Here is a 27,153-nt window from a genome sequence, read left to right on the forward strand (position 1 = left end):
TCCTCCCCAGTATGATGGAATAGACTGGGAGAGAAGGAAGCAGACCACCTTTATGTATTAACAAGAATATAGCCTGGATTAGACATAGTAAACAGCAAAGGTAATGGGAAATTTTGTGGGGGAATCACCGATTATTGATTGATTATTGATTGATTATATTAGTTGACCTTTGCTGTCATTCCAGGGAACTTATACAATGATTTCAAGTGCACTCAGTAAGCATTGTTATCTATCTTCAGTATTTGCATATGGTGGTTTTTATCCTGATCTTTTATTGTTGCACTGTTTTTCCTGTTGCACTGTTTTTATGCATATGTTTTTTAATTTCACGTATATGTTTTAACATTTGTATTGCACTTGCATGATCAATGTATGCCACGGTATATTACTAATGATGTCACATGAGTGAGTGGGGTGGTGCTCTAGTCACTCCCCCGGGGGAGGGACACTCCCACCTGGGGGCAGTGACTGGGTCGCTACCTCACTACATCGTTATTTAAACCAAAGAGACAGCCATGACACAGTGGCTCTGAGGAAGAGGCTAAGCCTCGAAACGCGTCAGTCATCTCATCGGTCATGGACGACTATATGGACTAAACACGGACATTCGAGCAATCCAGCTTGACACGCTTTATTTTCATCTGCGTCTGTAAGTAGCCATTTTTATAAGTTACTTAAATAAAGCCCTTTATTGAGGATAATGCGCTAGGTCGGTGCGCCCTTTCTTTGTTCTTTTTGCATTTAGTGGACGACCCCAGTCCAACAAGGGCAGCAAGACTTTAGCCATTTGAGAAGCCAGTTGTCAGTCCCGTGAGGAGTGTGGTCGAGGGGCTTGGATACCAAGCGCAGGAGAAGGGTGGTTTCACCTTATATGTTTCTTGGAATTGTTGCAGCACTGCATGGTAAATCTTGAGAAGTCTAGGAAAATTTGGAGATGTCTGTCTCTGGAGGTTGATCTGGTTGCCTAAATGTGAGGAGGATCCTTTTCCTTGACCTGATAATAGTATACTCTGAAGAGGACATGTCTTGGTATCTCTGCTGGAAGATGTAGTGGTTTTGGGATTCGGTGGATTCGGTCGATGGTGATGTCGTTTGACAAAATGTTGGGTATTACTGTAAGAAATAAATCTCTGGCATAGTGTGGGAGTTGGGATGACGTCATTTTGTCAGGTATCCCCCGTATTTTAAGGTTGTTGCGTCTAGACCTATCTTCTATATCGGCAAGTTTGGATTTGATCCATGACATTTCCTCTGATTGTGTGTGGTTCATGTTCATCCACCATTGTATTGAATGAGGAGGCAAAGTCAGTCAATTGATATATTACATTTGGTCTACTCTGGCTCCCAGAGCCTGCACTTCTCCTCTACATTGGTGTAGACCAGATGGCAGATCAACTTGAAGAGGGTCTCTCAGAGAAATGAGCATCTCTTTAAGAGTTGTATAGTTTGCCCACTAGTAGGGAAGGATGTGATCGGATCTAATGTGGTAGTTTCCATGTAGTGTGAAGCCGGAGTTTCACTTACCCCTTCTGCTTCAGCTCCTGTTTTTTGCCAGTAAGTTGTGCCTTTGTTTTGCCTTAACTGGGCTCTTTGTTGAGGGTGTTTGAGTGCCCAGAAGTAGGAGGAGGCCTAGAGAAGCCAGAGGATGCAATAGGAATAAGCGCTTCGGCTGCCACTAGAACTCCGTCCACGGCCCGTGGCATGTGGGTCTGGCTGTCATTTTGGAATCTACCATGTTATTGGTTACTAGCGGGGGGACTAACAATTTCCATTCATTATATCATGTACCGTTGTGTGTACATTGCCGGTGTTCTATAAAAACAACAAAGTCATTAAAATCCCCAATTACTAATGCTGGAGTGTCACCAGAAGTGACGTAGTTGGAGATTTTAACCAGTTGGCTATTTTGAAAAAACATCAGCCTGTCAGTTTAGGTGGACAGCCATGTCTTGGTAGGTTGGCAGTTGTGCTATATTCTTTCTATTTTTGGATGATGGATGGTCCCTGTGAGATGTTTGTTGTAAAAAATATTGAAATCCCATATCAATATAGTTTGCCTTCCGGAAACCCATCTTTCTTCCTCATCTCACCCCAGATATTTTAACGCTCTGTACCCCCAGGTGTTTCTGGCCAATGGCCCGACGAAGCGGCAGGGGAATCTGATTGCATTCCGAAAGACCATTCCTTTTCGCTGCACTAAACAGATAGCGGACCCAGACGGTAGATATCTTCTACTCCAGGGTCTCCTTCAGGACTCTGAAGTTATTATACTGAGTTATTTTGCTCCAAATTCTAACCCTGGCCCTTTTCTGTCCCATGTCTGCTTCCTTCTTATGTCCCATACAAAAGGCACCCTTCTTTTGGCAGGGGACTCGAATGTTGTACTGAACCCCACTCTAGACAAATATCCCTCTGAGAGAGCAGCTGTATCATCTGATGCTAGATGGTTTACCTCTTCTCTGCATTCCTCTGACCTGGTGGATCTATGGCAGGAATTGCACCCGACTGGCAGGGACTTCACTCATTATTCCCATCCTCACCATTCCCACTCTTGTATAGATCATGTATTTATGCTGCGGCAACATCTTCCCCTGGTTCACGCGGTCTCTATATTAGCCGTTCCTGGTCTGATCATGATCCGGTCCTGGTGGAGTGTGAGTCTATCCTGTGTCTGCCCCATCACCCCTCTTGGATTATGAACGATTCCCTTTTATCTTTTAAGGACATTCAGGCTTAGCTCTTGCAGGCATCGACTGAATACTTTAGTCTTAATACAGGCTCGGTCTCTTCTCCAGTGACGCTGTGGGAAGCTTATAAAGCAGCTTTGCGGGGTCATGTTATCCAAATAGCGTCTAAACGTAAAAGAGAGCGGCAGCAACTACAACAAACCCTGGATTCCCACCTAGAACGACTCTCCACTACGTTTAAGCAATATCCCACCTTTGCCAACCGCAGGCTGTTGGCCCATTGCTGTGCGGAGTTAGATTTGTGTGTTACTTACAAAGTGGAACGGACCTTGCGCTGGTCTCGCCAATTATGGTACGCCAAAGCTAACAAGCCAAACGCAATGCTGGCCAACAGATAGCGGACATTTGCCCCTAAATTGTCCCCTGTTACCCTGCGCACTCGCCATAATACCCTCACAAGCAATCCCCTTCGGGTTCTGGAGGAATTCCCCTGTTGCCTCGCCAAACTGTACTCTGCCCCGGTACAGGAGGGCTCACAGGCTGCGGAAGCCTTTTTGCACCATACCTCACTTCCTACTCTCTTTGCTTCCCACAGGACACTTATGGATCAGGATATCCAGGAATCTGAGGTTTTACAAGGAATTAAAGGCGGGCAAAAATCCGGGCCCAGATGGCTTCACTGCATTTTACTATAAGAAGTTTGCTACAGTACTGACTCCCCACCCCCCCCCCCCCTAACAGCGATGTATAATGCGGTTAAGCATGGCCAATCTCTGACCCCAGACCTTTTAACTGCTAATATTGTCATGATACCAAAACCGGACCGGGATCATTCTTCCTGGGCCACTTTTCGTCCCATATTCCTTATCAACATCGATATGAAACTCCTTACTAAAATCTTAGCGACCCGTCTAAACTCTTTTCTTCCTCGCCTGATCAAAAAGGACCAGGTTGGTTTTGCACCCTGGCGCCAGGCGGGTGACACTATTAGGAGGATCATACAACTCCAACACCTCGCCCATCAGCATGAGATACCTGCTATGTTGCTGTCCTTAGATGTCACCAAAGCCTTTGACACCTTATCTTGGCCCTATCTCATGACTGTCCTCCGCCATTATGGGTTTGGTTCCTCCTTTTTGTTCTGGTTGGAGGCTCTTTATGACTCCCCCTGGGCCAGAATTAGATATTATGGGTTTGAATTGTTCCCCTTCTCTATTGGACGAGGCACCCGCCAGGGGTGCCCGTTATCCCCCCTCTTATTTATCATGGCCTTGGTGCCGTTGGCAGAGGCTATCCGTACACACCCTGATATTTCCGGTATCGAGGTTGCGTGCTCAGTACATAAAATATCTCTGTTGGCGGATGACATTTTATTGTCCCTCACATCTCCTAGAATCTCCTTGCCCAACCTCTTAGCTCTCCTGGACTTGTTCACTACTTTTTCTGGTCTGCATATAAACCCTACCAAGTCCAAAGCAATGTCCGTAACCCTCCCCCCTGCTGATATAGAGGTACTTAAATAGGCCTTCTCTTTCCAGTGGCATCACACTTTGCCTTATTTGGGGGTCAAGCTCTCACCAGCTTATGGCGACCTATATGCTGTTTACTACCCATCCCTTTTTTGGCAATTGACTGATCTGCTTTCCTCTTGGTCCCACCTGTCCTTGTCCTGGTTTGGCAGGATTACTGCTGTCCGTATGACTTGCCTCCCAAAAATGGTTGTACTATTTTCGGGTGCTACTGGTTCCTATCCCTTCGCACATTCTGCATATCCATCAGCGCAAACTCCTGAAATTTATTTGGGGTTCTTCCAGACCTTGTATCAATAAAAGAATCATGTATGCCTGTTGGATATCTGGCGGTTTTTCAGTTCCCAATTTGCATGCCTACTATACCGTGGCGGCAATTGACCCGCTATCCCATTTGCATGACACCTTTCAAATGCCACTGTGGGCTACAATTGATTTAGTTGATTCCCATCCAATCCCCCTTGCTTCTGTACCCTGGCTTCCTCCTAAACACTGCCCACCGCACCTAAGACCATGCTTACTCCATTCTCTTCGTCTCTGGGACTGTGTTAAATACTTGGCCAATCTAATCTCCCCTCACTTGCCATTGCTTTGGCTTTTCCCCATGCCCTTTGTTTCAGCCTGGCTTTGAGAAGCCTCAGCTGTTTTCCAGGTGGACGGACCATGGCTTTGTGCATGTCCATTCATTATTCACCCCCACTAGGATACTTCCTTTCGGTGCTCTCAGATCTTCTCACGATATCCCTTTACGTGAACATTACCGATATCTTCAACTGTACCATTTTTTACAGCAACTTATAAAATCCAAACCCTTGCCCTATACGTTAACTCCTTTTGAAAGCTTATGCAGGGCAAGGCCCCATTCCCCAGGGCTCATATCATCTCTCGAAATGCTCCTGCAGTGTCTTAATTGTGGAAAATGCCTATAAAGTGTTCTACAAATGGTATTATACCCCTGCTAGACTGGCCAAATTTTTACCAACGTACTCCCCCTTATGTTTTCGGGGATGCTTCCATGAGGAGACCATTGCGCATGTCTGGTGGACCTGTCCTAAGGTGTGCAGACTTTGGATCCGGGTCTATACTTCGTAATATTTTTCATATTAATTTGAAAAGAGCCCCGTACTAAGCACTTTTATGTAAACCTATAATAGAATTGTCGCGTCAACAGCATTTGTTTACTGCTATGAAACTGACTATAGCCTGGTCCTGGTAGACCCCCCTTCTTAGCTTTGAGGCAGTCAAGAACCGCATGAATGACATTCTGACTACTGAAAAGCTAACCGCTATCGCCACCGATTCCCACAATAAATTTCTTAAGGTGTGGGACCCCTGGATTTCATATGTTACCCCATCCAGATTCCACGTTGCACTTCTTTCCATTTAATTGTTCCCCGAGTGCTCACCCCACAGGACCTACTCCTTCTTTCCTCTCCTCTCTGCCCTCGTTTCTCCTTTCTATCTCCCTCCTTTTCCTTTTCTTTTTCTTTCTCTTCTCGTTGCTATTTTTTGTCTCTCCTCCATGTCTAGTCTGTCCTTGCACGTTTCTGTGTTTCATGTTAAATGAGCATGTCTACCCATAGTCAGTGGAACTCATTTTGTTGTTGTTGTTGTTTTTTTTTTCTTTTTTTTCCCTTCGGTATGTTTCTCATGCTCTTCTCTTGAAGGGAAAAGTAGTGCTTGCTACCTGCAGGTGGGAGACTATTCGTCCCCACTCATTTGTCTTCAATTGAATGTATACATTTAACTATGACATCTTTTGTATGGTTATGCCTTGCATTTGTTGCTCATGCAGTTTTCTTTTTCTTTTTGTTCATGTGTTCCATTTTCTATTGCATTCATTTGCATAGACCTGTTGTATGCCTATGCTTGTTATTCAATAAAATTCTTTGTAAAAGAAAAAATTTGAAATCCATTTATCATTTTCCTTCCACTTCATAATTATGTGCCACTTTGTGTTGGTCTATCACATAAAATCCCAATTAAATACATTTACAGTTTTAGCTGTAACATGACAAAATGTGCACGCATTCAAGGGGTATGAATACGTTTTCAAGACACTGTATTTATTAGTGATCGACCGATATCGGTTTTTCGTTGCCGATAGCGATATTTTGCCCATCGCATATCGCTATCGACCGATATTTTCACACATTTTAAATTTTGCAAAATAAACACAAATTCCGACACAAATCTGTTAATAAACATGTTAATCTTTATTTATTAACATTTTTACACATTAAGGGCTTGTTCTTCAAACTTTAACTGCATGAAAACTGATAGGAAAAGTGCACTTGTGGGGACATCAGTTTCACATCATCTGATTGTGCATTAATGCATAGTAAACTGCTGCAGTAGTGCACCCTCTCACTGCAATCATTTTAAATCACTACTGCAGTGCAGTCAGTGCAAAACTGCTAGAAAAAAAGCTAGACAACAGCTACACAGTGGATTGGACTGGAGTCAGTGGCCAACCTCTGCAGTAGGGAGGGCACTCACTGCAACTACTGCAGTCAGTACAAAACTGCTAGAAAAAAGCTAGACAGTGGATTGGAGTGGACACTACTCTTTTCAATACTCCCAGTTAAGTAGAACAATTTTTTTTTTTTTTTTTTTTAGTAAACATTTTATTGAAATTTTTTTTTAATTCTTTTTATTTCAATATGTGCATAAAAACGAACATTCCAAACGTCCTTTCAACAAAAGGACAAAACAATATTAAATAATAAAAAATTATACAATATCCAAATAATTATCTGTTAGTATTCATAATATCTTTATGCCAATGTATAGCCATTTAGCTTAATTGATCGCCGTTGTCCTGGTGTACCCCAACCCCTTGCTCCATTGCAATCAGATTTATTACCTCATCATATTATGTGCATTCCTCTATATCCTCTTGGTTATCTCCTTATATTCAACCATTGGTTAATGTTGATTGACACCAATCTACGTCGCTGGATGGGATCATGCCACTTTGCCGCAGTACGCTCAATGTGAGCGGTGGGCAAGTGGTTAAGGGAGGATTTTTGCCAATTAATTTTAAGAAGTAGAATAATATTATGCTGCAGAAAGCAGAACATTTCGGCATGCCCATGGTCACCTGTTAAAGGTCTTCTGTTTTGTTTGTATAATGCTGCCACTTCATAAACATGCTCAGGAGGAGAGGAGGACAGAGCAACAGGACAGAGGAGCAGTGAGAGAGAGGTATCTTCTAGCATGGGAAGCAAGACTTTTGTAGTGTGCCTCATTTTCTTTCCACCACTGACGAGGATGACTTCTCTTAATTACTGGTTCCTTCAAATAGAGATGAAGTTCATCATCCAGGCTCATAATTGCAGATTCAGAAGAAATTGAATCCTCCACATGAGGCCCCAATAAAACACTGAAAATGTCCTGATCAATTCGACCACGATGAAGAAGATTCTCTTCTGTTCGTTGACCTATTTTTGGACATTTTAATGTTTTTGCAGCATGCTACTCTTTATAAAAAAAGTGTTCTGGACTTGTCTTTCCGGCAGGAACCTCCTGCACCTCCTGTTAAATATCTTCTGTCAGCCATTGTTTTGCCTTTGCCAATACATCATCAGAAGAGAAAGCATTGTTCTTGTATTGAGGATTCAAAAGACAATCACAACATTTTTAATCTGTTCATGCTTCTCAAAACATATATCAATCAAAGCTCTTTGGCTTGACAGACCATCATTTGAAAGTTGGAGGGTGTTGTGTGTCATGACACTGAGGTATGACATATCAAGCCTCATTCCTTTCCACAGGTTTGCTCCACTGTCTCGAAGTAGCACAAGCATCACTCTGTCTTTGTTGATTCCCCAGTCTTCAAGCATGCCTAGAAACATTTCTCTACTGTACTCAGTGTGGAATCCTTACATCACTTTTGTATCCAACACCAATTGCCTTTTTGTCCATCCGCTGTCAATGAAGTGGCATGTAAGAATCATTAGTGACTCTCCTGACTCTTTGTCCTGACCAGCAGTCAGTCATGAATGAGAGTGAGTTGCCAGCATTCTCTGGTTGCAGCATAGCCTTTACTTTGTCAACAACCTTTTAGTGAATCTTTCCCAGCATTTCTGTTTGATAATACTTCTGGACATCAACCGCCTAAATCATGAGTCAGACACCATTGTAAATGGCTGGTTATCAGTGACAATCATCTCTGTGATTACTCTGTCCAGAAGTTGGGATCTTCCATCTAAATCTAGACAGTGACCCCTGTTTTTTTTTCAGAAACATTTCTGTTATTGTTGCCTGTGATAGTGGAGGAGGTATTTCAAAATCACATTGATATTCATTTTGTTTTTTTCTGTGCTGCATGATATAATTCAATATGATGGAACTCTTAGATGGGTCCAAAGAGTTTACGTATTTTTGTTTTTTGCATTTACTGATCCCATGCTTATGTTTGTACATGTGTTGCACACTGCTGCTTTTTCTGATGAAGGTTGAGACGAGAAATAGTTCCCAGACCACATTTTTACTTTTTCTCTCCTCATCCATCTCCATTTCAATTTGAAAGACACAGAAAAGATTAAAAAAAATGACTTGCTGAAGTTGCTGGCACCCTGTTGTGGGTTGGTGGCTGGCGCCTGGCAATGTGGGTGGCTTGCTGAGTTGCTGGCACCCTTGTGGGTCAGTGGCCGACGCCTGGCAGTTTGGGTGGCTGGCTGGCACCCTGTTGTGGGTCGGTGGCTGACGCCTGGCAGTGTGGGTGGCTTGCTTGCTGGCACCCTGTTGTGCTTTGGTGGCTGCCGCCTGGCAGTGTGGGTGGCTTGCTTGCTGGCACCCAGTTGTGGTTTGGTGGCTGATGCCTAGCAGTGTGGGTGGCTTGCTTGCTGGCACCCTGTTGTGGGGTGGCTGGCTGCTGTCACCCTGTTGTGGGTTGGTGGCTGACGCCTGGCAGTGTTGGTGGCTTGCTGAGTTGCTGGCACCCTTGTGGATCGGTGGATGACGCCTGGCAGTTTGGGTGGCTGGCACCCCGTTGTGGGTCGGTGGCTGACGCCTGGCAGTGTGGGTGGCTTGCTTGCTTGTCACTCTGTGACTTTCCCAAATCTGGGCCTTTTCTGAGTAGCACTGGAATGGTATGATGGCATCTCTTGGAGTATCTACTGGGAGGTTTTTTGTTCTTCTGAGCCAATGTACTCTCTCTATCATTATCTGATCCACTTCCCCTCTACCTAGCAGCGGGTTAAATATCTTTCTCATTTTATTGAATTCAAAGGCCTTTGACAAAATGCGTCAGTCACGTACGCACTAGCCGCGGCCATCTTTTACTGTCTGTTTCATCTGCTTACATGTGAGTAGCATTCTTTTGTTTTTTGCAATAAAAGTCGGTGCATATTACATGATTGAAGCCTTTCTTTTGTGAGATGTAAACCGGAGGTTTGACGACCCAGGTTTTTTTCCATGCTTCTTGAACACACTGGGGATGTGGATGCTTTGAAGGATGGTGCCCTATATGCTGCCTTGCCACGAGAGTGACACTACACGCCTGTTTGACCGTTCATTAGCTTGAGGGTCCACTCATTCTGGTAAGAGTGTATTTACATCGAGCACAGTGGTGGATCATCATCTTGTGTTGGGAGCGGCTTCCTTTCTTCACTTCCTCCATTTTTTTTTTTTTTTTTTTTAAAAACAAGCGTTTATTGATGTATGCACACAAACAAAGGAAAATTATGGGAACAACAAGGCAAGGTACAAAAAGAACATACAGTTGCATATTCACAATAAACGTAAAAAGTGCTACATAACAAAACACAAGGTTCAACATGAGTGGAGCACACAATGGAAATTAACATACGCAGACACTGCATCTGATCGAGAAACAGTAGGTGAGGAGTGCACATGTGAAAAACTCAAAACCGAAGAAGCGGGAAAGACCCCAGGTGTGCCGCGGCAGGGGAAATACTACGTCTACGGGGCAGACCACCAGGGAACCCAAAAAAGAAAAAAATTACAACAGCTCATTAAGGGGGCGGAGAAGAATCACAGGTGGAGTCAGTCTGAAGCCACCTGTCCCAAATCTTGTGATACTGAGTCGGGCATCCCCGGTGCAAGTAAATGATCTTCTTGTAAGGGAGAGAGCTAATAACCTCCGTAATCCATAAGGCTAACGTGGGGGTAGACGGCTGGATCCACATTCGAGCAAGCAATTTGCGAGCGCTAAACAATGTCTCATGCAGAAATTTAGTTGTGTGTTTGTCCATGTCCCCCGTCAGGAAATATACCCAACAGGCAAATCTTAGGGTCCAGCATGACAGGGGTACCCATCTGGTCATGGAGAAACTTCCCCACCTGTTCCCAGAACCCGTGAACACGGGGGCACTGCCACAATAAGTGGGTAAATGTGCCAACCGCGAGACGGCACCGGGGACACGTGGGGTCTCGGGAGGGGTCAAATTTAGCCAATCTATCCAGAGACCTGTATGCCCCATGAACAATGTACACTTGTGTGAGGCGATCGTCCACCATGGGGGAGACCAAGGTACAGCCCTCCAGAGCGTCGCTCCATTCCTCATCATCCATGTTCCCTACGTCAGCCACCCAAGCGTCTCGAAGGCCATAAGCCAAGCGAGAGGCACCACCCGCAATGAGAATGTCATAGAAAACAGTGATGAGCTTGCTCGACTCCTGGCTCCCCCACTATCTCCAGGATATCCGGGAAGGGAGGGAAGGGATATCTTTGGGGAATTGAGCCCGAAGGGCATGTCTCAATTGCATATAGCGAAATTGCATAGTGAGGGGTAGAAAGAACTCCGCGTGCAATTGCACAAATGATTTAATCACACCATTTCGGAGCACATGGGATAGTTAGTAAATACCCCGATCTATCCACACGCTGGGGTCAGTTATCTGCAGCAGTTCCAGCAAGTGCCTTTTATACCATAAAGGTATAACATGCACGGCCAGGCTATCAGTCCTAGTGAGCGCGACCTCCCAAACTAAAGTGGGCCGAGGTGTTGCCGCGTAACGAGGGGCCAGGAAAGCCCGATGCTCCGCGCATAATATCACAGAACGGGTGAGGCGATCGGGTACCCAGCCTATGATACGCCAAAGAGATGTACCTCTCCCGGTCCAAATTGTTCACGTGATCGATATGGGAAAGTTGAGCTGCAAGGTAATATGCACTAAAATCAGGAACAGCCAGGCCCCCGAATTTCGTCGGTTTTTGTGTGTGACGCCACGCAAGTTTGTGACGGGAAGAACCCCATATAAACGTTTTGAGAAGTCTATCCATCACAACAAAATAGCGCAGCAGGAGGTAAACAGGGGAATGCCAAAGCATGTATAGAATTTCGGGGAGGAGAATCATCTTGACAATGGCCACACGCCCCGCCACCCCCAGCGGGAGTCTCGCCCAGGCCTGAGTTTTTAGTTTAATTAAGTCAAACAGGGGCTCTATGTTAAGTGAGACGTATTCCTTCGGGGAACGGGGAACCAGTACTCCTAGATGTTTAAAACAGTCCACCCTTTGCAACGGCATAGCCGCCTGAGTGGCATCGGCGGGAAACGGATCAATGGAGACCATCTTTGATTTGTCCCAATTGATCGTGAGGCAAGAGAAGGTACCAAAGCGTTCAATAAGTGCAAGAGCGGCAGCCAAAGACGGACCAGCGTCAGCAAGGTACAAGACCATATCGTCTGCATATAGACCAACCTTATCTACATGGGCACCATGTAGATAAGGTGCCTAGATAAGGAGAGGAGACCCTGAATGCCACGATTTTCTCTGATGGCCATGGCCAGAGGTTCAACTGCAAGAGCATACAGTAGCGGTGAGATCGGGCATTCCTGCCGCGTCCCCCTAGTAAGGGGGAAAGGGTCGGACACCCAGCCGTTGGCCACCACTCGAGCACGGGGGTTCTGATATAGGAGCGTAAGCCATTTAATAAAGTGTGGCCCAAACCCGAACCGCCGCAGACCATGCCATAGATACCTCCACTCGACAGAGTCGAAGGCCTTGGCTGCATTAAGAGTGACTAGCACCCTAGTACCAACCGTATCGTGAGAGGCCTGGATGTTCATAAACAAACGACGCGTGTTGCAAGCGATATTCTTAGTGGTCATGAAGCCGGTTTGATCCGGGTGGACAATTGACAGGATAATCTTGTTAAGGCGAATGGCCAGTATTTTAGCTAAAACTTTTACATCACACTGCAGAAGGGATATAGGGCGGTAGGAGTCGGGATAATGAGGGTCCTTGCTGGGTTTGGGGATGAGTACAATGAGGGCCTCGCACATGGAGGGGGGATAGCGTCCGCTTCGAACATCACGTTATACAATTCCAGAAGTCTAGGGGCCAGGGAGTCAGCATATTGGAGATAAAATTAAACTGGGAGCCCATCAGAGCCGGGGGCCTTGGAGCGAGCAAACTCAGACAAGGCCTCAGTAACATCGTCCAACGTCAATTGACCATCAAGCATAGCAACCTGCTCCTCAGTCAGTGCAGGGAAGGTGAGAGGGTCGAGGAGGTCCGCAAGGTCACCAGTGTCGTACTGAACCCTGGTCGTGTAGACGTCTTTAAAGTATCTAGCAAATTCCCCCGCGACTGCCACGGGATCAGACGGATCACCCTGGGAGACACGATGGAGGGTGATAACTAGCGGGGGTCTATCATTCATGTGGACTAGGTACGCCAATAGTTTGCCCGCCCGCTCCCCCTGCTCATAAGCTCTCTGTTTACAGAAAAATAGCTTACGATGTGCCCTTTCACAGCACAGCTGCTCCACAACCCTGGTTTGTAGTCTCAAGCGGGCCAAAGATTCGGGGGATGGAGAAAGAGTACCGACGCTCAAGATCAGCCAAGCTTTCCTCCGCCTCAGTGTAAGCCAATCTAGAGGCCCGCTTGAACCTAGACATCCGTTCAGTGAGAAACAATCTGGCATGACCCTTGAACGACTCCCACACAATAAGAGGACTGGCGGAGGGTGCATTTACATTAAAAAAGTATTCCCATGATGATATCCAGATAGCATCAATACGAGACATGGTGGAATGAGTGGCAGAGTAACAGGAGTATGCACGTTTTGAGGGGAACAAACAGCGCCAGGTGTCCAGTAGACCAAAGCCCTGTAGCATACAACAAAATCGAGTGTCAAGAGGGGGAGAGGGCGAAGTAGGTGAGGGGCCCTGACGGTTAAGCATGGGATCGGACACCATATTATAGTCGCCCATCCAGATGGCAGGGACGGAAGGGAAACAGGACATAAAGTGAAGGCCCTCCACCAGTAGCGAGGCCACATATGGGGGGGGGGGACATACCAAGCAAGAAGCAACAATGCATGCCCACCCACCGTACAATGAATAAAGACATACCTGCCCTGGGGATCAGTAAGCACCTCCAACGGTACAAATGGCACCGATTTAGAGATGAGCGTGACACCTCTCGAGTATGAGGAATGCGTGGCATGGTATGTCCAGCCCACCCAAGGGCGGCGAAGAGCACGGCAAAGTTGACCCTCAGCATGTGTCTCCACCAATGCCACGACATCCGCTCGGCTGTCCTTGAGATATGAAAAAATCACAGCACGTTTAATTTTGTCATGAAGACCACGCACGTTCCACGTGATCACTTTTGGGGTGGCCATAGGAGGGGGAGGCTAATCGAGAGAAACAGAATCAGAGGGGTTATCCCCGGGACAGGCAGGTCCACCCAGCATACAAAACAACACATGTAGCACACTATGCAGCACCTACGTAAAAGCACATATGTAAACTCCACATTCGCATGAAACCAGAAAATATAACCTAAAACAACCCACAAAACCCACTTAACCCACCCAGCTCCACTTAAACCCCAACACATGGGAGCATGCAACCCAAAACCGTGACACAGAAGTGCCATCCAAAAATGGCTCAGCCCACAGGACTGCAAGCAGGAGGCTAGTGCAAAAAATCGCCCCCCACAGGGTAGGGGCAGTCCAGAGGGCCAGTCCTGGGGCAGGAGAGCAACTGGGGCAAACATCCTCTGAAGTGCGGAGGGGTCCCACGGAGGGACCCATACGTGAACAGGTGAAAAAGGTGTAGTAGCAGCGTGAGCCAAGAACAGTCCCGGCAGTAAAGTTCCTAAGAAAGGGGCCCATCCAGCCCTAGAGGGATAGGAGCAGTCCGCAGGATCAAGGCACAAAAAGAAATGGAGGGGGGAGGGGGAAGAACCAGCAGATAAACAAGTGTGGCACACATCAGGGTAAACTATCCAGCCAGGTGACAGCAGCTTCAGGGTCCTCGAAGAAGTGGACCCGGTCCTCGCCCACCACCCACAGGCGAGCAGGGTATAACATAGAGTATTTAAGATTGCGCACCCAGAGGCACCGTTTAATGTCCATAAACTTTCTGCGTTGTTTCTGCACCTCAGCAGAAAAGTCTGGAAAAGCCATAACGTTAGTATTATTAAAGGGAATATTGCCTTTCTCCCTAGCAAGGCGAAGTACAGCATCACGATCCCTGAAGTTCAGGAGTTTAGCTATGAAGACTTGCGAGGGGGGGGGGCCGGCATTCTATGTGCACGCTCCACAACAAAAGCATGGGAAAATTCTGCACGGCCATATGTTGCAATAAGAAGTTCCTCCAGAAATGTGGCAGTGTGAGACCCCTCAGCCCCCTCCGGTAAGCCAATGAATCGTAGGTTATTGCGTCGGGCATGTATTTCCAGATCATCTTGTTTGTGCATGAGTTGCTGAATATCCCTGGAGGCCTGCTCCACCGCCGACTGTACAGGCAGCACAGCGTCCTCCACCATGCCCACCCTATCCTCCACCTCAGTGATGCGGCCGCGGAGCTTCTGCATATCCTGGCGAATTAGGGATAGATCCACTTTCACCTCCTCCAGCTTGGAGGTGAGGGAGGTTTGGCATGCAGAGATGGCCTCAAGAAGCTGGCTATGGCAGGCATCGGCAGCGGGAGAACCGCCGGAGGTGGACGGGGAGCCGCCATTTTGGGCCTGAGCGCAGCTCTCCATGCGGCGGAATTTGTCATGTTTCTGAGCCGCCTCGGAGGGTTTCTTCGGCGGAGACATACCGGGTGAGTATAGCAGGTCAGCGGTGTCCAGCAGTAGGCAGCTGTGAGCGATGGATGGGCACAGGAGATAGGTGCAGGATATCGGCCAGGAGAGAGCAGCTCACACGCGTCCGTTCACATCAAGCCTCAGGCCACGCCCCTCACTTCCTCTATTTAAATCAAGTGGCAGTTTTTTTTTCCCTCTGTCTCCACATCAAATGGACTCCTTCATGAGGGTTGTGTTACATGCTCATTATATTTTTACTGTGACGGTGTATTGTGTTCCATTTTTTCACCTACATAGCGCATCATTATCATCCTTTAGGCGCTGCACTTTTATATAGTTTTTCTATGATATCTTCATGTAACATTAATTTTTTGATTGTACCAGGTCTGGCGTTCATTTTGGGCTTCATTTGGACTCATTCAAGTCACCTTGCTGACTTGCCTCTCATACTTAAGCTTATGCTAACTGTCCCCCCTAAGTCCCCTTGGCAAATCATAAAACTCTATACCGTGCTGGTAGGAAAATCGCTACAACAGGTAATCGTTTGACTGCTGTGTGTCAGTGTAAGACCCACTCACAAGCAAACCCACAATGTACATAGAACATTACATTCAAACCATTATAAAAACAATTGTAAAGACAGCCCTGGAAACAATACTCTCATAGTATTGTCCCACAAGAGTAGGTAAAAATGTCATTGCATCTCCCTAATAAGAATATTTCTATTAAAAAAACCCTTAAAAATAGTCAGAAAATCTGGATAAAAAATAAAACATTAAATAGTGATATATAAATATTCAAAATATTAAGATCCTCGTTACTTATGAAAAGTGTATAGGTAAACTATTCGGGCTAGATGTTAAATTGTGTGGCCTAAAAATTAATAGTTGGTCAGAAAACAATTCAAGTCAATTTCAATATTTAATCCTTGTGGATGTAAGGTATCCATTTTATATACGCTTTCGGTTTCCTTCTGTGACACCGCCTTCAATCTGTCAACTCCTATCCAATTTTATTTTATCCTATCAACGCCATAAAAGGAGAGTACACTCGGGTCTCTATTGTGTTTAAGTTTGAAATGCCTGGACACTCTATGCTTTTCAAAGCCCTTCTTTATATTATTGCAATGCTCACCTATCCGGACCTTCAGTTTTCGCGTCGTCCTTCCTACATATTGTAGGTGGCAGGGGCATTCCAAAACATATACAACGTGGTTGGATTCGCATGTGATTAAAGAATTCATCTCATATTCCTTGTTGGTATTTTTTGCTGTGAATTTTTTGATCTTCTTTATACCTTTTTTTGTTGATCTACATGCTTTACAATGATTACATTTAACAAAACCTTTCATATCTGGAAACATTTGGGTTGTTTGAGGAGGGTCCAATACAGTATGGACTATTTTACTGCAGATTGTTCTGTTTTTCCTTGGTCGTCTGGTTTTCAGGGTCTCATCCTGTAACAAAATAGGCCAATACTTGTTTATCACTTCCTCTAATTTTTTTGATTGTTGGTTAAAATCAGTGATATAAAGTTACAGCCAATACCCCTATTTTTCTTCTCCTCATTTCTCTCAGATTTCTCAGAAAGATCCGATTTTCTTTCATTTTCAAAAAATTTGTAATCATAGCCCTTTTCCAAAAATCTTTCAATCAACAAATCTGTTTGGGTAAGATAATCTTTATCAAAAAGACAATTACGCTAATCCTAGTAAATTGGCTCCCGGTGTATTGTAAATCCACCTTGTATGGTAACAGCTGTTGGTGGGTTTATAGCTATTCCGGTCCCTATTCTTAAAAAAGTTTTTTGTACCTATTCTGTCTTCAATCTTAAAAAGGACCAAGTCAAGGAAATTTACTTCATCTTTATTCAATTCTCCTGTAAACTAAGACTATACCTATTATCATTGAGTTCACGAAGGAAATACTCTAAATCACCTTGGGTACCTTCCCATACAATTAAAATATCATCAATATAGCGCTTGTAGAGCACCATCTCTGGCCATTTTTCATGTATTTCCTCTTCCTCCCACTTGGCCATCACCAGATTTGCCACACTGGGGGACATATTTAGCCCCCATAGCTACACCCTTACATTGCTGGTAGTATCGTTTTCCATACCAGAAGTAATTATTTTTCATAGCGAAACCCAGTAACTCGAGAATGAAGTCAATTTGTTTCTTTTTTAAAACCGTTTTGTTTCTTAGGGCCCATTACACTGCCCTCATTGCGTCTGTCTGGTCAATGCTTGTATATAACACATTCACATCGACCGTTGCCTATAGGCATTCTTCACTGACTGATTTTTCCTCTAATACTTTAATCAGTTCCCTGCTATCCTTTAGATAGGACCAATTTTGTACCACAATATCTTGTAAGTAGAAATAAATATATTCGCCAACCCTGGAGAAAATGTAATTGATCCCACTTACTATAGATCTGCCCAGGGGTTTATTTTGGTTCTTGTGTATCTTAAGCAGGTAGTATATTGTGGGTACCCAAGGTGCTTTAGGGACCAAATATCTTGCCTCTTTATCCGTAAGGATACCTGCTTTTTTACCCTTGTTCATAATTTTCTTTAGTTCATGCTTCAACTTATGTGTAGGGTTCCCCGAAAGTCTCTTGTATGTATCATGGTAGCCAGTAATCTTGCCATTTCTTCATCGTAATCTTGTTTGTCCAAAATTACTATGGCTCCTCCCATATCAGCGGCCCGAATAAAATGATATCCTTTCTTTTTTTCCAGTTCTTTAATTCCTTTTTCTATATCTTTGAACGATTCATATTTCCATGTTTTCCTTTTGTTATTATTAGTTTTAAGATCCTTTTCTACAGTTTTCTTAAAAACATCTAAAAATTCATTTTGTTTACTTTTAGGGTTAAAAACAGATGCATTCCTCAATCCACTGTGTTTATAGATAGTACTCCGATTCCTATTACTGTTAAAATTCTCTTTATTGAGTTCCACAAATTGTTTTATATTCAAATTTATTAATATTCACATGAGGGATACAATTCAATCCTAAAGCTAAAATTTTCAATTCAGCTTCAGTTAAAATCACTTTACTTAGGTTAAAAATGCCAGCACCTAGTTGTCTCTCTTTCTTTTTCTGTCTCCTTCCTCCTCTTTCTTTTCTTTCTCTCCCTTGTTGTTGTCGTTCCTTCAGCCTGCCTCTCTCTTGTTGATACTCCTGTTGTTGTCTCCTATTGTTCCTGTAGTATCCCGTTCCTCTGTAATAGTCTCCCTGATATTGGCCATGATTGTTACTGGTCCCTCCTCTCATGTATTGTTCCTGATAGACCCCCCCCCCCCCCCTCTGGTACCATCCTCTCCTCGGACGGCAGAGGGCCCTGTAGTTTAAAGCACCCCTATGGCCTCTATAAGGGGAATATGTTGTTGGATGTTCATAATACTGTTTGGGGGATCTCACCTGGTCCCTTGACCTCTGATTGGTATTAAGTACTTTTGGGGGGGGGGGGGGGTGTTATCTTGTTCTTTCTGGAACTGTACTCTAGGTATATTTTTCTGTGGTGTTTTCTTACGTACTTGGGATGTAAGGGTAGATTCTTGGAGACTCACATCCCTTGGAGGGTTCTTTTCCGGGGTAGAGTCCTTAGATTCCAGTCCTTCCCTATTAGGATAATCTTGCTATCTATATATATCTTGTTGTTTTTATAGTCTTCAATATCCCTCTGGTGTTTTTTTACCTTTTTATTCTCAGTCTCTTTATTAATTTTGGTCACATAATCCTGCACCGCCTTTGATTTACCTATATATTCCTGTGTGTTAGCTAGTGGGGACAGTAGGTTTCTCAAATCCTTAATACTTGTTTCTACATTTCTCAGTTTGGTCTGTGTCATTATAATTAGCTCTAGCAGCCTTGCTTCACTTTTATTGAAAAAATGTAACCATTCATCTTCTAGTTCTTTGTCATGGAGGCCATCATTGGCTGGCATATCCCACCTAAGCCTCCTGGGAGTGATACCTTCTTTAATGTATAGATCTAGTGTGTTAATGTCCCACCAGATTTAAATCTGCTTTTCCATTAAAAATTTCAATTGTTTGAAATTAATGTCTAGATCTATGCCTGTTCTTTCCTTGGTGGAACTAAAGACTTCTTCTAATTTACATCACGCTTGTCCATGTAACCAAAGATGTTCATGGCAGCCGATCAGAGACATAAAATTGTCTCCACAAAACTGTAGGGAAATCAACAGTCAAGTGCCCAGGACTTCAAAGGTTAAATGTTGACCAATATAGGAGCAAGAAAATGCTGCTAATCAGCTGCAGGTAAACTGCAGAAATGAGTAACGATAATCAGTGCAGTTCCTTGTGAATCCCAGATGGTACCAAATAAAAAAAAACAAAAACACCACAAAGCAATGTTCTAATATATCTCCAAACGAATTGTAAGTGCAAAAAATAAAAATTTCTTTTGGGGATGTAATAATCCAAAAAAGCACATAAAAAATCATGTAAAAAATCAATGTGTGTAAAGCAAACAAAAAAACTTTCAATCAGCTTGCCCAGAAAAATATATAAAGTGCAATCAAGAAAATTTACCAGCTTCCTGGAAAATTTCTATAAAGTGCAAACTTTCAAACAGCATTACTAGAAGAAATATATAAATTGCAGTCAAGAAAAATAAATACCAGCTACCTGGAAAATATCTATAAAGTGCACACAATTTGCAAACGGTGTGTATATATATATATATATATATATATATATATATATATATATAATATACAGTGGGTACGGAAAGTATTCAGACCCCCTTAAATTTTTCACTCTTTGTTATATTGCAGCCATTTGCTAAAATCATTTAAGTTCATTCTTCTTCCTCATGAATGTACACACAGCTCCCCATATTGACGGAAAAACACAGAATTGTTGACATTGTTGCAGATTTATTAAAAAAGAAAAACTGAAATATCACATGGTCCTAAGTATTCAGACCCTTTGCTGTGACACTCATATATTTAACTCAGGTGCTTTCCATTTCTTCTGATCATCCTTGAGATCGTTCTACACCTTCATTTGAGTCCAGCTGTGTTTGATTATACTGATTGGACTTGATTAGGAAAGCCACACACCTGTCTATATAAGACCTTCCAGATCACAATGCATGTCAGAGCAAATGAGAATCATGAGGTCAAAGAAACTGCCTGAAGAGCTCAGAGACAGAATTGTGGCAAGGCACAGATCTGGCCAAGGTTACAAAAAGATTTCTGCTGCACTTAAGGTTCCTAAGAGCACAGTGGCCTCCATAATCCTCAAATGGAAGACGTTTGGGACGACCAGAACCCTTCCTAGAGCTGGCCGTCCGGCCAAACTGAGCTATCGGGGGAGAAGAGCCTTGGTGAGAGAGGTAAAGAAGAACCCAAAGATCACTGTGGCTGAGCTCCAGAGATGCAGTCAGGAGATGGGAGAAAGTTGTAGAAAGTCAACCATCACTGCAGTCCTCCACCAGTCGGGGCTTTATGGCAGAGTGGCCTGACAGAAGCCTCTCCTCAGTGTAAGACACATGAAAGCCCGCATGGAGTTTGCTAAAAAACACCTGAAGGACTCCAAGATGGTGAGACATAAGATTCTCTGGTCTGATGAGACCAAAATAGAACTTTTTGGCCTTAATTCTAAGCGGTATGTGTGGAGAAAACCAGGCACTGCTCATCACCTGTCCAATACAGTCCCAACAGTGAAGCATGGTGGTGGCAGCATCATGCTGTGGGGGTGTTTTTCAGCTGCAGGGACAGGACGACTGGTTGCAATTGAGGGAAAGATAAATGCGGCCAAGTACAGGGATATCCTGGACAAAAACCTTCTCCAGAGTGCTCTGGAACTCAGACTGGGCCGAAGGTTTACCTTCCAACAAGACAATGACCCTAAGCACACAGCTACAATAACGAAGGAGTGGCTTCACAACAACTCCGTGACTGTTCTTGAATGGCCCAGCCAGAGCCCTGACTTAAACCCAATTGAGCATCTCTGGAGAGACCTAAAAATGGCTGTCCACAAACGTTTACCATCCAACCTGACAGAACTGGAAGGGATCTGCAAGGAGGAATGGCAGAGGATCCCCAAATCCAGGTATGAAAGACTTGTTGCATCTTTCCCAAAAAGACTCCTGGCTGTATTAGATCAAAAGGGGGCTTCTACTAAATACTGAGCAAAGGGTCTGAATACTTAGGACCATGTGATATTTCAGTTTTTCTTTTTTAATAAATCTGCAACAATGTCAACAATTCTGTGTTTTTCTGTCAGTATGGGGTGCTATGTATACATTCATGAGGAAGAAGAATGAACCTAAATGATTTTAGCAAATGGCTGCAATATAACAAAGAGTGAAAAATGTAAGGGGGTCTGAATACTTTCCGTACCCACTGTGTGTATATATATATATATATATATATATATATATATATATATATATATATGAAAATAATAAATACCAATATGGTAAAATGATTAGATAAATACCTGAATTAATAAATATATTAAAAAAAGTCCATAGTCCATCATAAAGATTCCAAGTGGAGAAAAAGTGCAAGTGCAGAAAAGTGCAAAAATCCCATTTATATGTGTCTTCAGTGTTCACTCGTGGGGGTCACACCCTCCGTGTATCACTGTTTATCCTAAATGGACTCACCAGATAATAATATGGTCAACAACCAGCAGCCACGCTATGTTAATAGCGTGTTAATAGATATCCGCACTTTTTTCTCCACTTGGGATCTTTATGATGGACTGTGGACTTTTTTAATATAATATTCATGCACTTTATATATTTCTTCTGGTAATTCTGGTTGAAAGTTTGCACTTTATAGATATTTTCCAGGAAGCTGGTACATTTTCTTGATTGCACTTTATATATTTTTCCAGGCAAGCTGATTGAAAGTTTTTTTGTTTGATTTACATGATTTTTTATGTGCTTTTTGGATTATTACATCCCCAAAATGTATTTTCTACTTTTTGCACTTACACTTCGTTTAGAGATATATTAGAACATTGCTTTGTGATGTAGAAAAACAGGTTATCACCTGTTTTTTTTTATTTGCATCTGGGATTCACAAGGAACTACTCTAAGGGTAAGGCGCCTCGTCCTAGACGGGGGCCTTCCTTTACTGCTCATAAATGTATTTTCCTTGCCTCCAGGTAACAAGAAAAAGGTAAATCGTTCAGGTCATCTGGAGGTTCCAAGAAGCCATAGTGGGAAAATCTAAGACCGGGCAGTCTGGATCTGCAAACAAGTCCTCGTCTGCATGCAGGGGCGCCCTCACCTGCTTCTGGGGTGGGGGGGACGTTTTTTGTTTTTTTTCGGAATCCTGGACCTCCTTGATTCAGGACAGATGGGTTCACAAATTGATCTGATCAGGGTACAAGATCGAATTCTGATCTCGACAGTTGGACAGATTCTTGCCGTCCAATCTTCACCTTTCTCAAGACTGGTTAAGGGACTTGCGAGGGGCAATACTCAATTTGCTGTTGCAAGGAGTGATTGTACCGGTTCCTTCTCAGAAACTTTTTCAGGGGTTTTATTCAAATCTATTCACCATGCCCAGAAAGGAGGGTAAGGTGCGTCCAATCCTGGATCTGAAAGCCCTGAACCGCTTTGTGCGGGTACAGAATCCATCCGCACGGTAGTGGCGTCACTGCACCAGGGAGACTTCTTAGCCTCCAAAGATATCAAGGACGCATATCTACACATCCCTGTTTATGCTGGTCACCATCGGTTTCTTCTCTTTGCAGTAGCAGAGGAGCATTATCAATTTGTGGCAATTTCCTTTGGTCTCGCCTCCGCTCCCAGGGTGTTTACCAAGGTACTAGCACCAGTGTTGGCCTTGCTGCGCCAACAGGGTATTGCGGTACTGGGGTACCTAGATGATTTCCTGTTGAGAGTGGACTCCTATTCAGCCTTGATGGGGGACCTGACTATCACGGTCACAATCCTGCAGGTGTTGGGTTGAAACATCAATTTCAAGAACTCCGCCCTGATACCTTCTTTGAGACTGGATTATCTGGGCCTGACTCTGGATTCCACTTTGGCGAGGGTTTTTCTCCACCTGGACAAGCTGCAAAAATTACAGGGGGCGATTCGGTTGCTGTTAGCAAACCATCTGTCTTCACTGCGGACTTGCATGCGGGCCTTGGGTCTGATGGTATCAACCTTTGAGGTGGTTCCATTTGCTCAGTTCTATACCAGACCTTTGCAAAGGGAGATTATTGTCAAATAGAACAAGGATCTGAAGTCCTTGGACTTTTTGATTCGGTTGAGCCACAACACAAAGTCTGTTGTGCTGGATTCAGTCTCCAGCACTATGCCGGGGCAAGTTCTTCCTCCCGTTGTTTTGGACGGTGGTAACCACGGAGTTCAGCCTTTTAAGCGAAGAGTCGAAACTACTGATAAATGTTTTGGAGTTCAGAGCAATAAAGCTTTGTCTGAGCCATTGGACGACTTGTCTGCAAGATTGTCCAGTTGGGATTCAATCGGACAATGCCACGGCTGTGGCTTACATCAATCACCCGGGGGGGCACCAAGAGTGTATTGATGGCCAAGGAAGTGGCTGAGATTCTGGCCTGGGCAGAAAGGTTTGTTCCAGCCCTCTCTGCTGTGCACATTCCAGGTGTGGAGAATTGGGCGGATTACCTGAGTCGTCAGGTGTTTGATCAATGGGAGTGGTCCCTACACCCGGAGGTGTTTTATCTCTTGTGTGTTTGGTGGGGGACACCCAAGGTCAGTCTGTTTGCTTCTCGCCTCTGCAAGAAGGTTCAGAGGTTTGTAGCCAGGTCTCTGGATCCTCTGGCCGATGGCACAGACGCTCTGGTGGCTCCGTGGGGTCCGTACCAACTGATTAATGCTTTCCCTCCATTGAAACTTCTGCCAAGGCTTCCCTGCAGGATAGCAACGGAAGGCATTCCGGTCATTCTGGTGGCTCCAGACTGGCCTCGCCGATCTTGGTACACAGATCTAGTAAGGTTGGTCGCCGATGCTCATTGAAGACTTTCTCTCAGGGAAGATCTGCTGTCTCAAGGTCTGATCTTCCATCCTGCTTTACAGTTGCTGGCTTTAACGGCATGGCTGTTGATAGATAGAGGTCTTTTCTGACTCTATGATTCCTACGCTTTTGAAGGCTAGGAAGTCGACTTCCAGAAAGATCTATCATCGTACGTGGAAATCGTACATTTCTTGGTGTGAATCACTGAAGGTGCACACTTTCTTGTTTTCGATCGCTAGGGTTTTGGCCTTCCTGCAGAAAGGGGTTGAACAGCGGCTGGCTTGGGCACTATCAAAGGCCAAGTGTCAGCTTTGGCTATATATTTCCAACACCCATGCTACGCATGCCTTGATTCATACCTTCATACAGGGAGTGCGCCATATGGCCCCTCCGAGACGAACATTTGGGAGATTTCTCTGCTTTCGTTGTCTCAGAAGGTTGCCTTCTTGGTGGCTATCACTTCTGCTTGCAGAGTATCTGAATTGGCGGCGTTGTCATGCCGCTCACCTTATCACAGAGATAAGGTGGTATTTCGACCTAATCAGTCGTTTCTTCCTAAGGTGGTTTCTGATTTTCATCTGAATGAAGACATTGCGCTGCCTTCACTCTGTCCTAAGCCCAAACATTCAAAAGAATTTGCCCTGCATTCTTTGGATGTGGTTTGGACAATAAGGGTTTACCTGGAGGCCACTGAGTCTTTTAGAATGTCAGATGCTCTTTTTGTCCTTCCCGAAGGACCTCGTAAAGGATTGGCTGCGTCTGCTGCGACCATGTCCAGATGGATCAGGCAGACAGTAGTTCAGGCTTTTTCACTGAAGGGTCAAGTTCTTCCTTTCCCAGTGAAGGCGCTGAGTGCTTCTTTGGCTTTTCTCCATCTGGAGTCAGTGCTGCAAGTTTGCAAGGTGGCAACTTGGTCGTTTGTGCATACATTCACAAAATTCTACAAAGTTGATGTGTTGGCATCTTTGGATGCTTTCTTTGGCCGCAAGGTTTTGCAGGCTGCTGTTCAAAGCAAATCTTTTTTGTTTCTCTTTGAGGGTTTATGTTTTTTCAAGGTGAGCTCCAGTTGTTCCTGGTTGAGGTCCATGTTATCTGGTTGGCGAAGTTTAGCCTTTGGGGATTTATGGCTTCTTGCATTTTCTTCCCACCCCTCATGAATATACTGCTTTGGAACATCCAATGGTCTCTGAAGAGATGGAGCTGCATCTGTCGATGAACGATAGAGAAAATTGAATTTTTGTAAGAACTTACCGTAAAATCCTTTTCTCTGAAGTTAATCGACAGACGCAGCACCCGCCCCTCTACTTCTGAGTGAATGGGGTTTTTTTTTGTATTCTAAACACTGCTTGCAACTAAACTGATTGCTGATAGCAGAGTGTGTGGGGTTATGCCTGCAGGTTCAGCCCAATAGGCGTGGTTAAACTTTTTTCCTGCCTAGTTCCTATTCCTGATTGGAGGTTCATAACCCAATGGTCTCTGAAGAAATGGAGCTGCGTCTGTCGCGGAACTTCAGAGAAAAGGATTTTACGGTAAGTTCTTACAAAAATCCAGTTATTTTTTAACTTCCTTAAACACACCAAGCTGTCCTGCTGGTGTTTAGGGGGTTGAGACAAAACATTTCCCACTGACATGGATGCCTACGATGGTCAGCTTTTCTTCATATAGTTAAAATCTTTAATCAAAAAGGAGGCTGTTGCTGTAAGTGCTTAAGAAGGTGTTCGATACAGTGGTGGAGTGTAGCCACCCCCAGAACAGGAGGTGTGTTACTGGCTGGATCAGCAGGTAAAAATGGAGAGAAAAAAATCTAAAAGAAAAATGCAGCCACCACATCTAAAGACTGGCAAGCTGCAATATATTATTTTTTTTTGATGTGTTTAGATACAATTTCATAATAGTCCTTTTGAGGTATGAACAGTTAAAAGAAAAAAATGTGTTAGGTTACATGTCAACAAATTACTATCTCAAGTGCTTCTCACAATGTAATTCTTGTTTCAGCTTTGAGTCAAGACCTGTGATAAAAGCCTCAAGAACAAGTTTCCTGTATTCAGTTTCCATCCTGGACTTGGACCTGAAGCCTTATGAAAACATACCATACCAATACAACCGAGACTGTAAAATTGTTAATCACTACCTGAAAAATAGCCAGACTCAAGATGAGTCAACCACATCACTCATCTTCCTGGAAAGGGAGGACTGCACTTTGCTTCTGCATAAAGTATAGTGTATAAATAGCCTTAGCCTCTTTGCTGTGATTGGGTATGCTATGGAGATTTTCAGTCTTGTTTTATTTAGTCTTTAGAAGCAATGCATAACATGTTAGATGTAACTTTAAAACTATGATTAGTTTTACATAAAGGACATGTTTTTGATATACAAAGACTAACTGCAAGATATTATTTGTATTTAAATGCTGTAAGACTAACAAACCTTTATATATGAAGGACTAAGGGTCATTGTTTAGGCATAAGCTGGCTCTTTGCATTCATTCTGCTGCTTTTTCTGGTGCCTAAGAAGGTCCAGACAATCATCTCACTGAGCCTTATGCAAAGACCTAAGCTGTATCAGGATAGGGATTTGTAAAATGTGGTGATAAAATATACCTATCTTTTCACTGGTTGTGAGTTTTGTACTTTGTGCAATGCAAAAAGAACTAACTTGTTTGTATTTTAGGGCCAATTAAGCCACTAAATCAGATTTTTTCATTCCACAAAATTATGAAGGTCTGCATTGTAAACCTCCAACAGTCATGTGGGGGAAAAATGTTAGGGATGTTTAATAACTTTGTGATTTATATTTATGTTTTACCTGTCAAAAGGAAAGTTTGGCATTTTTAGAACCCTTACCTTTAGTTGTTTATAAAAGGTATTTCCATTTACTGTTACTATTTCAGCCTTGAAGTCCGTTTCTAACATTTGGAGTTCCTG

The 27,153-nt window shown here is 43.9% G+C and overlaps 1 protein-coding gene across 1 annotated transcript in view; it reads left to right on the forward strand.

Moving 5' to 3' along the window:
* IPPK (inositol-pentakisphosphate 2-kinase) overlaps window positions 1-26,841 on the forward strand; it is a 957,415-nt gene extending 930,574 nt beyond the window's left edge. Inside the window, exon 13 of the mRNA XM_082265219.1 lies at window positions 26,225-26,841. Within this exon, the coding sequence (XP_082121345.1) occupies window positions 26,225-26,450 (226 nt within the window). The 3' untranslated portion in view covers window positions 26,451-26,841. The remainder of the gene's footprint in view (window positions 1-26,224) is intronic.
* The last annotated feature ends 312 nt before the right edge of the window (window positions 26,842-27,153 follow it).

This window comes from Pelophylax lessonae (assembly GCF_965119305.1).
Source record: "Pelophylax lessonae genome assembly, chromosome: 8".
Taxonomy (NCBI): Eukaryota; Metazoa; Chordata; class Amphibia; order Anura; family Ranidae; genus Pelophylax; species Pelophylax lessonae.